General features: G+C 45.9%; 1 protein-coding gene across 1 annotated transcript in view; it reads right to left on the reverse strand.

Moving 5' to 3' along the window:
* The window catches only part of SDK1 (sidekick cell adhesion molecule 1), a 2988580-nt gene that overhangs the window by 1565182 nt on the left and 1409301 nt on the right, over nucleotides 1-14097 (reverse strand). The window contains exon 5 of the mRNA XM_069647588.1: nucleotides 8698-8831. Coding sequence (XP_069503689.1) covers nucleotides 8698-8831 — 134 coding nt within the window. The remainder of the gene's footprint in view (nucleotides 1-8697; nucleotides 8832-14097) is intronic.

Consider the following 14097-nt stretch of genomic DNA (forward strand, 5'->3'; position numbering starts at 1 on the left):
CGTCAGGGGGGCGTGGCCTAACGGCCAGCGGGACCCCCGCTGTTAGGCCACGCCCCCTTGATGGGCCCCGGTTCATTTTGTAGTGCCACTTAAGGCACTGTGTATAGCCCTGTAAAGCGCTCTGTTGTGTATTGTACACCTCTGTAATGCGCTCTTGCTTCTCAAAGCTAGGTCTGTGCTCAATAAAAGGCATAAAAATAATAATAATATTTTTTCTTATTATTATTAGCAGTGACCGGTGATGATCAATCGCAGTCCAAGAGTCCTGGTATATTTCGTAGTCCAGGGCTCTTGGTGTTCCGGTTTTGGGTTAAACTCACCAGACGGCTTAATATTACAATGGAGAAGTAAAACAAATGACGTAAACATGATTTGCCGCCTTACATTGAAATGCACATTTTGGCCATTTTTTTCAAGGTCCCTGGGTCTCTGGCTCCTACATTTTTAAGGCTGGTAGTTATGCGCTGCCAGGGTAAACAGTTGGGACAACACCCCAAACCCCCTCAACGTCGCTTGCTGGGGTACCCACAGGATCCCTTTTTGTCCTTCTTGCCCAAGAAGCCCTTTGCCTTAAATCTGCCTCTGAGTGGGCCGAGTGACGGGAAAGTGCTGGCCAGGTTTTGCAGCACAAGGCATAGCAAGAGACCAGAGGCCTGAAGGATTGGACGCGGGTTATACAGGCCGGTACCCCAGGCCACAATCATAGCCCTGCTGCCCTGAGGGGATTAGAAGGGCAACACCACTGGAGGCAGGTAGGATGAGTAACATTCCAGATGTTCCAGGCACAACTGGAGGAGCATGACTTCCTGGATAATTCAGACCGATAGATGGGGGGCACCGTTTAAGAGATTGCTAAATGTCCGCGTGCAAATCAGAGGAAGCTACCATTTCTTCTATAGGTAAATAAAAAAGTGAAGGTCTCTGCAGTAATTAGACAAAACAAGACTGCATAATACACCCCTCCGTGCCTTTACTAACACCACGACTTTAGTAGCCCTCTTAATAGAGTCTACACACCTTGCCCATTATCCTGCCATGCACACATGCAAAGAAAATATCCACCTGCTTCTTAAAAAGGGCTGTACCATATCCCACCTTTTGCGTTTTACTTACATGTTTTACCATGTACCCTCCATAATCCAAAGAGATTCGCAGTGCCGTATACAAATGCCACTATTTAAAGAAAAGACACGAAAAGAATAAAACAGAACTAACGTGGTATTCAATATGGTTGCAGAAGACGCACTAGAACAAAGGTGATTATTGGTAATTTAACATTAAGTCTATCGTAAGGCAAATGACCATTTTTAAAAGGTTATTTTTGAGATGATTTGTCCCTAGCAGAAGATCGGGTGAGATGCTGGGCTCCAGCGGCCAGGATGGGGACTGGCTGACAGTTTCACAGACCCAGCAGCAATAATATAGAAAGAATTAAATGATAACGAGATGTTTACTCCTAGAATATATAATCATCCCCTCAGAGAGCATCAGGTTGTTAGCAAAATAACAGCGGCCCAGTGATATCTGCTTTCCAGGTAATCAGTGTCGGTTATAGCATGGCTCTCACTTCTGGCAAAGGTTTTCAGAGTTCGTTTAGCAGGGCCAACCAACATTACAACAAAGGTCTGCAGGGTTTGTCTGCAGAGTTTTTTTAGCAGGGCCAACCAACATTACAACAGAGGTCTGCAGAGTTCGTCTGCAGATTTCGTTTAGCAGGGCCAACCAACATTACAACAGAGGTCTGCAGAGTTTGTCTGCAGAGTGCGTTTAGCAAGGCCAACCAACATTACAACAGAGGTCTGCAGAGTTTGTCTGCAGAGTTCGTTTAGCAGGGCCAATCAACATTACAACAGAGGTCTGCAACATTACAACAGAGGTCTGCAGAGTTCGTTTAGCAGGGCCAACCAACATTACAGCAGAGGTCTGCAGAGTGTGTCTGCATTACACCAGAGGTCTACAGAGTTCGTCTGCAGAGTTCGTTTAGCAGGGCCAACCAACATTACAACAGAGGTCTGCAGAGTTTGTCTGCATTACACCAGAGGTCTGCAGAGTTCGTCTGCAGATTTCGTTTAGCAGGGCCAACCAACATTACAACAGAGGTCTGCAGAGTTTGTCTGTATTACACCAGAGGTCTGCAGAGTTCGTTTAAAAGGGCCAACCAACATTACAACAGTGGTCTGCAGAGTTCGTCTGCATTACATCAGAGGTCTGCAGAGTTCGTCTGCACATTTCGTTTAGCAGGGCCAACCAACATTACAACAGAGGTCTGCAAAGTTCGTTTGTATTACACCAGAGGTCTGCAGAGTTCGTTTAGCAGGGCCAACCAACATTAAAACAGAGGTCTGCAGAGTTGTTTTGCAGAGATCGTTTAGCAGGGCCAACCAACATTACAACAGAGGTCTGCAGAGTTTGTTTGGAGAGTTCGTTTAGCAGGGCCAACCAAGAGTTTGTTTGCAGAGTTCGTTTAGCAGGGACAACCAACATAACAACAGAGGTCTCCAGAGTTCTTTTAGCAAGGCCAACCAACATTGCAGCAAAGGCAAGCACAGTTATTTTAGCAGGGCCAATTAACATTAGAGCAAAGGTATGCAGAGTACTTTTAGCATGGCCAACCAACATTACAATAAATATATGCAGAGTTCTTATAGCAGGGAAAACCAACATTATTCAAAGGTATGCAGAGTTATTTGAGCAGGAGCAACCAACATTATGCAAAGGTATGCAGAGTTCTTTGAGCAGGGACACAGCAACATAACAGCACATGTATGCAAAGTACGTTTAGCAGGAGCAACCAACATTATGCAAAGGTATGAAGAGTTCTTTTAGCAGGACCAACTCACATTATGGCGGCAAAACTATGCAGAGTTTGTTTAGCAAGAGCAACCAACATTATGCAAAGATATGCAGAGTTCATTCAGCAGGACCAACTAACAGTATGGCAAAGCTATGCAGGGTTCTTTTAGCAAGAGCAACCAACATTACGGCAAAAATATGCAGAGTTCTTTTAGCAGGAGCAACCAACATTACGGCAAAGATAGGCAGAGTTCTTTTAGCAGGAGCAACCAACATTAGGGCAAAGATAGGCAGAGTTCTTTGAGCAGGGACACGCAACATTAAAGCATGCCCACTTTTAAGGAAGGCCCACAGTCTAGCCTCTCTAAGATGAGGGAAAGGACCCGAGTATTGAAGTCCTGAACGGTAGGGGGGGGGCTCCAACTTCTTAAAATAAGCAGTTTATCTCGCTAATAATCAGGTTTATTGCACTAAACAATACAACCTGTAAATACAATGGAGAGATTCAACCTCTTGCCGTGTGCAACCTTCATGGATGGAGTAAGGGTTTTCACAATGTATTCGAAATTCACAGAAAAAGAACATTATATGGTGTGTTTTGTGTTCATGTAATAGCACCTCCCTTCCCCTACTACCTCTAGTTTCCTAAACGATTAATTAAATACAAATCTGTCAATGTCTTTACTGGTAAAATTTAGCATCCATGACAAAAATTATGATTTTAGAAGCTTCTATACAAATGTCAATGGATGGGTAGCTGGATCTTTTCCTAAGGATTGCCATAGGATGTTTGACATCATGTGAAATGGAGTCCCCTGTACTGGTTGACTTTTTAACATCTGGTTAGAAATGATCCCACCCGACCAGCAACCCACGTTGCAAGGTCATGTGTGACTTCAATGTCTCTGGGAGAAACACAAGATGAATGGTACCAACATGAGGGGCGCGCTTGGGATGCAGGTTGATTGCAGTACAAAAGTGAATCCTTAAGATGCCATCCTGAGTGCCATGTTGCCTGGCAACCTTTCTTGGCCTGTGCGAGACGACACTGGCGGCGGCCCATCATGCCCACGTCATGGTAGTCTCGCGGTTAGGGCAGTACAATAAGCTAATGCCAACAGCAAAGAGTCAGTGCAATGGCAAGGACCTGGACACATGAAGACTCAACCCCTGCCTCGTTTCTCGCCTCGAAGCATGATCTTTACATAGGATAATGGTGCAAAACATTTTCAGTAAACCATTCTGTAGAGGATCATATAGGTGAATAATGCACACTTTACAGAATGCAACAGGCTGCATTGTGAGAACAAAAACAAATAAACATATTTGATTGGAATGTCTTTTTAAATTTAGCTCCCATTCTTGTGTTGGTGAACCACACCAACACAACTATCTAAAAAAAAAAAAAAAAAGTGAACACAGGGTTATACTGCAGTCAGCTTTGAAGCAAGGGAGCGGTTGACAACCTGTGAAAAACTTGCCTCTATACAAGTGCCATAAGTTGCATTCAAATAGAGCCAGGCACTTGCCTGTTCAGTCGCTGAGTGATCCTGGTGGGATGAAAACAGATTTCCGAATAATTAGGTTCTTAATGAAAAAGTTAATATAGTGAATCTATTACTATCACCGACCAGATGGCCCTTCAAACAGCTTCCGCTGAAAGGGACAGCCATACAACAATCAACAACAGAAAATGGCACCAATTAAATAGGCTTAGAATCATCTACACGGTAACGAACCATCAGAAATTCCTCTACGGGCATATGACTAAGATGGAAGCAATAGAAAACCATTGTTCGGCTCTGCAAGGCGCCAGCTAAATCGACTCAATTCATTCTCTGCTGGGCCAATAGTGATCTGAAACTGAACCTAAATGGGAGCCAATTGAATCACACGTTTTGACAGTGCTCATATATTTGGATGGTGTCGGACGATACAGCCGAAAGAATGAAGCTTGTAAGCGGGGCCCAAGCCCAACTAAATGTCTCCCCTGTCTTCATGGCTGATGCGCGTGAGCTCAGTAGCATGCCCAGGACCATGCACGATTCGAAATTCCTGGTCCTGGTAACTGAAATGCACATTTTCTATTGGAAACCAGTTTGTGCTTTTTAACCAGCTAGACCCCGGCACTTAAAATATCTTGCAGAAGATGGCTGCAATCTGTGGGGTTCCAGAAGGTTTGTACTACAACTCCCATGATCTTTCACTATTAACTATGTTGACTAAGGCCGATGGTAGTTGTAGTCTGAAACATCTGGAGAGCAAAAGGTTCAAGTTCTCTGTAAAAGTATTGCAGGTAATATGCCAGATGCAGATAAGTGTGTGCAAGCTATTTTTCATTACTTTTATTAAAATTGACCAGGATCCTATGGGAAAACTACAGAGCAACTTGTTTAAAAAAAGACAAACATGTGCAAATATCACAACCACAATTATCTCAGACAGTTGGAAAGTTGTGCACAGTGGCCGAAGAATCGGATGCCTCAAGAAAACGACTTCCAAAGGTGGATGCTTACCCGGCTGGCCTGTAATTTATTAAGGTGATCATAGACGGCTCCTTGCATATACCAGCAATGGTCACAATCAACGCTTCAAAAATACGAAATTATTCAATTAGAGCAGTGGCACTGGAAATGCTCTAAGTATTTTGTAAATACTATTGAAGACCTATCATACTGCCCCTGGTATTGTTGGCAATCAAATGGGATACTGATAGAGTAACAGTGACAATATACTACACCAGTCTTCTGAGAACACCTGCTTGGCGAGATTGAATTGCAATTATTCCTCTCAAATGTTTGTGCGGTCTTAAATTCCATAATGTAGAAGGTATGCGCTTGGATTCTAGCGGTAGTGGGAGGCGGAGCGGGATTGGTATCTCTTTGGAGTGATGTGTTTCTAACCATTAAAACTAGAAGCTTCAGCATCCTTGCAAGAGGTGCTTCACGCACACTTTCCTTTAACACCAGTAACAGTTGAACAGCAGTAAGAAAAACGAAACATCTGCAAACATTGGCCACATTCCAAATTCAGCTAAGGGAAAACTCAACTATTGCGGTTGCATGTTAAAAAAGCAAAATCAGAACTTGATAAACAACTAGCGCATAAAGATATTTTTCAAAGAAAGGCAAGTTATCAACGTAGAAAGCTACAAATTAACATGAGCCTTAAATTAAACATTTAATCCACTGGATCCCTATCCATCAAAATGGAGAAATAAAACCACAAAACAATAGGAACAGACATTTCCCTTCTCACCACACCTGCTAGCTTGATCATTATGTCCCAGTGAGTAGACAGTACCAAAGGCAGTCAGCACTACTTGCTCATACCCCACCAAACCTTGATGCAGAGATGAATAATGTACTGGGAAACATCAATAACACTTGCTTACTCAAGCCTGTATCCAGGCAATGCATGTTAGCCAGCTTTGCTTAAAGACTGCATGATGTTGTTTCTAAACAGCAGTACATCTTACACATCGAACAGCCGCATTCAGTTCTCTCAGTGGGGGCAAGGAAGCGGGGGTCACTGCTCATAAGTGCACACACTCCTGTACTGCATGTTTAGCGGCTCTAGCGTAAAGTGTCTGAACAAGTGGCGGCTGTTAGGAAAGATTTCGTAATTGTAGGTAATTTTCCTTCCATGTGGCAACCCCTAAACTTTTTGCTGTTGTTTTTCACCTTGTTCTCGACTTTGCCAGAGAAGTGCAGCCTTCTGCCGCACTCCTCTGGGCTTTCGCTCCTTTCTTACGGGGAAACTGACATGCCCTTAAGACAGTCAGTACCGGGGAACGCTGTTTCCCGTAGTTTCTTTTATCATGTTGCGGCTTTCGTGCAACATGACACAAGAGGGCACTGTAAGTTAAGTTACAGCTCTCTTGGGTCTCTAGCCTTCTACAGACCCTAGATACTCGTTTAGGATTGTATCTGATCGGTGCAAGTGATTCAGGGACGGGAATGGTGGCAGCGATCGTTTCTTGTGTTTTGAGCTCCTTTTGGCGTTCTAAGCGCGTTTTCCGCGCTTAACCCAAAATGGTGGCCTGGCTCCCAAAATGGCCAGACCACGAGGCTCCTTTGTCCTGTCCGCTGACCGTCTTGCTCCCTTCACCTTCCCCAGGTCGAGCCGACCCGGGGCCTTCCTTATTTGGGCATGTACTTTCCCGCGAAACACGGATGCTTTCGTGGGCTTCTAAATGTCTTGTGTGTGCCTCCAGGATGTGGGCTGGGATGCCTGGTCCCAATACACATCCTGGGTGCCAGAGAGTCTAGGGTGGTGTGAATGGCTGGGACCACCGTGGTCCGTGATTGGTCCACGAATGGTGTGAGTGTTGATGAGCGGATCTCCCATTGGGTCCCCTCTGTTTTGGCGCGAAGGGAACCGTGGATAAGAGGGGGCTGGAAACACCACTACCATGTCGATCTCCTGAGTTCTCACGAACAAAGGAATACAGGAGCCAAGTATCCTGCAACCAAGAGGCTGAACCGAGGAATCGCTGGTGACCCGCTGAAGGACTTCTCCTCTGCACTGCTGTCGCCTTGTGAAACCCTTTTCACCTTTGATCGAACCAGAAGGCTTGTACTGGTACTTCGACCCTTGGAATAGCGGGAACAGCTATTCTCTGCATCTTCACCATCTCCTGCCAGTAAGCCTTCGGAAGCGTCTCTGGGCCATCCAGCTGACTGACCAGCTTACACGGGAGTCTTGCTCTGTAACCGCCGCCAGGTTGTGTAGTATTTCGAGTCCTTGTCACTCTCACACGCTTCGTACATTTGGCGTTCCCAGGTCTGAAGTGAGTAGTGTACATTTGGCTCAGATACACACGACCGCTCCGTTGCCCTGCTGTGGTAACAAACTGTGCGGGTTTCTTCGATTGGGACGTCTTTTTACTCAACACGACGACGAGGCGTTCCCTGCTCTTCTGAACCTGCCAGTGACTGAAACTGACACGGAGAAGCCTGGGTCTGCTTGCATCGGGGACCGGTGAGTAGCATAGCTAGGATCTGGTCGCCCTCCTGCAGGAGCCCATTGCTTTTCCCCGCTGTGTCAAAACAGCGCCCTTTTCCGTACTCGCGCTCTGCTTCTGCCCACTGTGGAGGCTGCGCTTGAGTCGCGGAACTTGTTCTTCTTCTTTTGTGCACTAAACCGAACTGCCTGATTTCCCTCGAAGAGCTTCTCCTTTTGCCCGTTGGCACCAGCGTGTGCAGGTACTTTTGAGCGCAAGGCTCCACTCTTCGCAGGGCTAGGACTTCCATCTAGTTAGGTGCCTCTGAAGGCGGACTGGGTCTAAGCATTATTTCGCACTGCCTGTTTTCCTTCCCTTTTAGGTGGACTACACATTTCGTGCATATAACGCTTGAGACTTGTTGTATTTGTATATATATTGTATTGGTATGGTATGTGTTGGTTTACTATTGTTATATTGTGATTTTCTCGCTACGGTCATTGTTTTAAAGGCCTTGGAATACATGTGTATATATTTTTAATATAACACCTGTTTGGAGTAGTTTGTAAGTGTTCTTGCTTTGTGTGCTCATTGCGGGCTTTCAGTCACCCTCACCCCTCTTGAGACCTAGTCTTGACCGCCGCGATCGCTACCTTGATTGGTCTGGCTCGTCCAGAGGTTACCCTGTTCCAAGTAATTAGGTTGGCCTTCTGAACTTCTGCGCCACCAGGACAGAGTTCAGAAATCCGTCTTAACAAAGGCCCTGGAAGTGTGACCACCTGCCCATTTAAGAGCCCCAAGACACACTACTGAATATATATATATATATATATATATTATAAGCCGCCCAAAAAGTGCTCTTCCTATGGAAACAGTAACTTAACCATAACTACATGGTGGCCATGTAATATATGGACGACGCTCCTTGCAAACGCCCCCCAGGGTTTCCAAGCACTTACTTGCGATGCTCAAGTAGAGGAATGGGCTGGTCTTGTTTTCTCCGTTCTTTTCGTTGACCGCCTGCACATAGTAGCGCCCGGCATCTGAGGCAGCCAGAGCAAGCACCACCAGCTGATTGTCCAAAGTAATGGCTCTATCAAAGAAAAGGAGAGGCCTGTTATATTGAGTGGCAATCAAACAGTTAATTGGAAAGTGCAGTGAGATGTTGAACATTGTATTCTGGAAGTTCCATTTATTAAAAGAAACTCAATTGCCGGGGTCTTGGAAGGGGGCCCCTCAACATCAGAATCATTAGCAGACACACCACAGTATTTGATTTCATTGCGGAATATCTTTTCAAGGACACATAAAAAGCAACTGATCGCTAAAGGGAATGCCAACACCACAGTGGACATGCAACTGCTGTCACTTTTTTATTTAATTAGATAACTTGTTGAATAGTAAGCAAGCAAGGCACACTATGTGATTACAGAGTGTTTCCAAGACAGCAGGAACAAGCATTTGTATTGCCAACAGTTTGGGCTTTTGTGAAGGCATGGGAACGGCACTTGCCAGGCACATCCGTAGTGGTATTAACTGGCCATTGATGGTAGCAGGTGCACAATGGTGCAAGTACCTGGGCATCTAATAGAAGTTCCTGGTAAATGCTTAATACTTATACACAAGCCAAAATAGCTGGCTTTGTCAGTGCGTGTTTTTAACAAGTCTTCAGCAAAGGACACACATAGTGCTTATAAATGAAGTGGCTGAAGGCAGACCTGGTTAAGACATTTTTATTAAACCAATTTTATAATTCCAATCAACTCATTAGCTCGCAGAAGAATGCTTTGAAAAAACACTGGCAGGCACTTTGAGTGCAAAGTTTGATAAGACCTGATTAAAGCGAGCTCAAAGAGTTCCCATGAGGAAGTGTTTTGGGCAGGAAGGGGGGGGGACAGGAACTGGGTGGGAATGGTTACAAGGATTGGCATGGACATGGGTAGTCAATGGGTGGGCAAACAGCCAAACAACACTGCAAGCTTTGCGTCACTCCTCATATGCCATTTCTACCTATCCGTGCTATAATGCAATAGTTTCGGCTTCAAGGTGGCGCTAAAGCACCACCCAATAGCCCAAACTAGAAATCCCCATCAAAGGCAATCGTATACAGGCAGGTGTCAAGGCCAGATCTTTTATGGAAACTCTGTTAACAAAATAGCACAGAATCCTGCCCACGATCCAACCTTCAAGAGCTGAATGCCAGGAAGCATGGCCAGGCTGCTGCGACTCCACGACTGGCAGGTCCACCACTTCCATGTTTAAGTCTCTGATCACATGAGCATCTGCTAAACCCAGAGTTATCCGCGTGCTTTCTGAACATACCTATCTATTATTGATGGGATTTGGGTAATTAGTGAGCTTCCCAGGTTTTCCCAAGGTGCTGTTGCAGGGTGTCCAAAGGGGCAGTCTTTTCTGTTTTGTTGACCACGAAGAAGAGTCTGGATCACTTCCAGCGTTCTCCTTTATTCCTAGTCCTACTCTTGATTATCCCAGTCCTAACATTGGTGAATACCAAAGTATTAATCAGCGACGGCCTCCCTATACCCCCATTCAAAATGTTGACTTAAATGCCTTTGTTACTGATTGGAGCACCATTGGAGCTATTGTGGGTCTGAGGCCGAGAACGAGCAGTTACATCTCGTGAGCCCTCCTGCGGCCGACATGCGCCTGGAGAGGCGAGGCACCAAAGGTAAGTACGAAATGAAAAAACAAATGGGGAGCAATCGGAAAGCTCTCTGGGCTAGATGGCAGGTCCATCACGTCCAATACCATGCCCCAGCGCACTATACGAAATTTAAAGGGGAAGTTCAATTTTTCACTGCCAAAGCCTACTGTCCCCATGTTGGGGGACGCCCACAAGGTTGGAGGAAAGGGGACGGAACATATGAGTATACCATGTACCTTTACCATATCAGAATACTTTTCTGATAACCGAAATGCTTTGTACTGTTTTTACTTTGACTTAAGTAACATTGGAATAGGACTTTTTGTTGTATCCATCATTGATGCCCATACAGAATTAAGACTTCAGGGTACATATGCAGGAATTTAAATAAAGCTTGCACTGTATTACCTCTTTTCATTGGTTTTATGTCATAAATTCCAATTGCCCTTTAATGAGGATGGGCTGCATTTTCCCTTCATTTCAGTTTTTTGAGAATTAGGCGCTCTTTTAAAGTGGGGGTTCCACCCTCCAGATTCACCTACTCACCCCATCAGCACCCCTGGCACTCTCACTCTTTTACCCCCCCCTCGCCCTTTTCTCCACTCTTTTTTCAGTATGGTAGGCTCCATTATGACTGCCTATTTTATTACCTTATAATACTATAATATATATTATATATGCATTATAATATTATATTATATCACCTTTGCCAATATTCTTTTTCCAAAAGGTGGTGTCAAAATGTTGGATTCTCAATGGAATTTCCGAACCGGTGACTGTACACGTACCTATTGCCATCTCAAGCCACTGCCCAAGGATAGCTCGGGCCCATCTACCCACAGAGAGTACCGCTTTCAAGGCAAGGTATCACACTATTAGTGCCTGATCCCTGACAACCTTTGGGCCACCTGTGTAAGGAAACATGCCTTCTGAGCACGGCACTGTAAAAAAAGTGAAAGGGGTTGGGGGGGGGGGGGGGGGTGGCGGGGTTGAGGATTAACGCTATCTGAGGCAATTAATGAGGTAGACACCGGAATCGGGGTTCTGGGGAACGGGGCGACAGTAGGTGGTGCATGATGGGCAATTCTTTCATCACAGCTCCGTATTGAGACATTAGTGGCAGGCGACAGCACTGAGGGGAAATCATGAAATGTCAACGCATAATGCACATTTAATTCCTCATAAGCCCCTTGGGACAGTCAGTATCTGTATAAGAATTCCTCCTAAACAGCCGCGGCAAAGTAGAAGATGGCGTTGCTCACATAAAGCTGTGCACGTGGTGCGGAACATTTCAAAGGGGTCAAAGGTATGTTCATGCTATCCTTTACCTTCAGCCAATGTTCTGTATAGAATATAGCTACGCCCTTCTCTTCATTTTCTCGCCAGCTTAGTCATAAATGCTGAAAAATGCTCTTTTGAAAACTGTACGTGTATTTGCATGCTTGAATCAGCAGATATAGTGACATCTCTGTTGAGGATATTAATGGGCAGATTCTTGAAAGCCTGGGAACCTAAAAATTAGATACAAATCAGAGAAGACTTACAGGAATTGGAGCAAGTGTAGGGGAGGACTGGTCCAGGAGACCTCCCTCGCCTGCGCTTTCTCCCCAGGTGAGGACTATGGCTCTTCTGGGCGTCCCCTCATGCCACCCGGGCCCAGGTGGTGGAGGGTTCACCCACTGGAGACATTGCCCACACGTATTAAAATTGCCCACCTGTAGTAAAATTTAGCTAGGCCCAGAAACCATTTTGTCTGGTAAAGATGGTGTGAGCTCAGCGCACTGTAGCGCGGCCCCCACCCTTGGAGGGTTCCAGTCATCCTTGTTGCCGCAGCACCATGGCAGATCCGCTGCGAGCACGTTCTCACGGACAAAACGGACATGAGCGAGCGTTATACACTAACATTGTAACAATTCACCTCCCGCAGTGTACCATCGCTCCCAGCATGACTCGGCCAGCAGGCCTGGGTAATGAAAAGAACAAGTAAAATGGTCATCAGATGGCAGACAGTCTTTATATATTAATGTCATGATTACTCGCAAAGTATGCTTTCCCCCACCAGATCCCTTTTATTGCAAAAGCCTGTAAAATGTATAACTCCAAGAAAGCATGCTTCCTTGATATAAGCAATGGCGAGCCCACACCATTGCAGTTGGGTGCTAATAATAAAGGAACGCACCAGGAATCTATTTGTTACGTGTATCACTGGGAAAGTTACACCCCATGGGCGCACGCCTTAACTGAACTAATGCTGCTAGAGGACACAAGAAAGACGAATGTAACCATACAGAGGGCCCATGTGAAGGATGCACGAGAAGGCGCATGTCTAGGCCCCATATGTGCCACCACCGCCACGAATAGTGGCGGGTTACTTTCTATGTTCTCCACCAATCCTAATTCTACCTCACTCATTGCAAATATATATATATATGCATATAACTAAAATACTGTACTCGCTGAAACATAATGTATGAATAAGGTGCTCAGACTGGGTATAATCGAGACACATCCAGCAAAGCTTAAATGTATGTTTCGTATTGCTTAGAATAAGTATTATAGAGTGTTCAAATGTTCGTGATGTTTTTACCTAAATCGGCAACACACGAGGGAGATACCTTTGTGAAATACGTGCAAGGCCATTCCCCCTCCCACCCTGCGAAGGCTGCCAAGGCATGAGAGCAGAGACCGCGCCGCGCTGCTTCACCTCCCCCAACCGGACTGGAGCCGCTTCAAAGACTTGTGACCCCCTCTGTAGCACCCAAGGCCGCCACCCGCCACCTGCATTATTTACAGCGCAGCAGTAAACCTCTGCATGAACACACGCGCCCCCTCGTAAACCTCGCAACCCACCGGACCATCTCAGACTTATGGCCCTGTACAATCAGGACACCCAACACTTTGACAACACATAAGCGGAACATCCATAACAACTTCTTACAAGGCAGACAGACCAGTACCACCCGTCCCCGGCCCTGAAGCTTAGCCCCCCGACCCATGACCCCGGTCAACAGGACACTGGTAACCATGTCCTGACGTATTACCTCCAGACCCCTCACAAGGTACATTCCTCCTGTGTTGCATTAACCTGTTGTATAACCTATTGAAAGATTTACTAAAGAAGATAATACCAAAATGCCTGAGTGACTGCGATGTGCATGGCCTAGGGCTAATAAGTCAGGAAAAGACATTCGTCTCTGCCACAGGCCGCGATGGCCCCACAACACCGCCTGGACGAACTCCGCCACCCTGCCAGGCCCAGTCCAACCCACGAGGCTGACCAGTGACGTCTTCCAGCCAAAGCCAACCACATCGCAGCAGCACCTATAGTTAGTCGTCGCCACCCAATCCCATTGAACTTGTGCCCCCTATAGTGTGTAGGTTTTTATGACGTTTTTTGTAAATATATACGCCTGTCTTTGCTATTGTCAGACAGAGCGCTCTCGGAGTTTGCAGAGTCCTTTGCATGCCCTATTCTGATTGATAAACTCCCATTTACGCTCACCCGCACTCTGTCTTGGCCTTATTCCCATTTTGGGAGAGTCCTTCATTGTCTCTCATTGCGGGGAGGATCGTGCTGTTTGGGGACGCTTGCTTTCAGTGGTGACCCCGATAGCGTGATTTTTACTTCTTCCTGACTCATTATAACCGTCCCCTTTTTGGCACGAGAATCTCCGGTCGAAAAGGGATACGCACG

This window comes from Ambystoma mexicanum, chromosome 2q (genome assembly GCF_040938575.1).
Source record: "Ambystoma mexicanum isolate Mex_15411 chromosome 2q, UKY_AmexF1_1, whole genome shotgun sequence".
In the NCBI taxonomy this organism is placed as follows: Eukaryota; Metazoa; Chordata; class Amphibia; order Caudata; family Ambystomatidae; genus Ambystoma; species Ambystoma mexicanum.